We start from the raw sequence: 506 nt of genomic DNA, 5'->3' as shown, positions 1-506 counted from the left end.
CTGCACAAGCTTCTTTACGGGCGCCTAACGACCGGAGCGCTTTTAGACACATCTGCCTTGGAGAGCTTTAACGCTAATGAGAGGCGCGGACCCGGAAGACTGAATACGTGACTGGAGCCGTAACGCCCCTACCGGCCGTAACGGCTCCCGCGGCCCCGCCCCTCTCCCGGCGTGCGCGGCGGCGGCTGCGGCAAGATGGCGGCGCGCGGCGCGGCGCTGGCGGCGCGCGGCGCGGCCCCCGCCAAGGGGCTGCTGGCGGCGCAGTGCGAGCGCGGCCTCTTCCAGGAGGTGTTCCCGGCGCGCGGCGCGCAGGAGCAGCTGCCCGCGCTGCTGGCGCCCGGCCGCCCGCCCATCACGGCCTACTGCGGCTTCGACCCCACGGCCGACTCGCTGCACGTGGGCCACCTGCCGGCGCTCATGGCGCTGCTGCACCTGCAGCGCGCGGGCCACCACGTCATCGCCCTGGTGGGCGGCGCCACGGCGCGCCTGGGCGACCCGAGCGGGCG

General features: G+C 74.7%; 1 protein-coding gene across 1 annotated transcript in view; it reads left to right on the top strand.

The window, feature by feature from the left end:
- Nucleotides 1–216: 216 nt before the first annotated feature.
- Nucleotides 217–506, top strand: part of YARS2 (tyrosyl-tRNA synthetase 2) — a gene marked incomplete at its 5' end in the record, with an annotated part of 4,589 nt that continues 4,299 nt past the window's right edge. The window contains one exon of the mRNA XM_026040349.1: nucleotides 217–503. Coding sequence (XP_025896134.1) covers nucleotides 217–503 — 287 coding nt within the window. The remainder of the gene's footprint in view (nucleotides 504–506) is intronic.

The sequence above is a fragment of the Nothoprocta perdicaria genome, unplaced genomic scaffold, assembly GCF_003342845.1.
Source record: "Nothoprocta perdicaria isolate Ctin4 unplaced genomic scaffold, notPer1 scaffold_253, whole genome shotgun sequence".
Classification (NCBI taxonomy): domain Eukaryota; kingdom Metazoa; phylum Chordata; class Aves; order Tinamiformes; family Tinamidae; genus Nothoprocta; species Nothoprocta perdicaria.
This window is presented reverse-complemented; position numbering and strand designations above follow the sequence as displayed.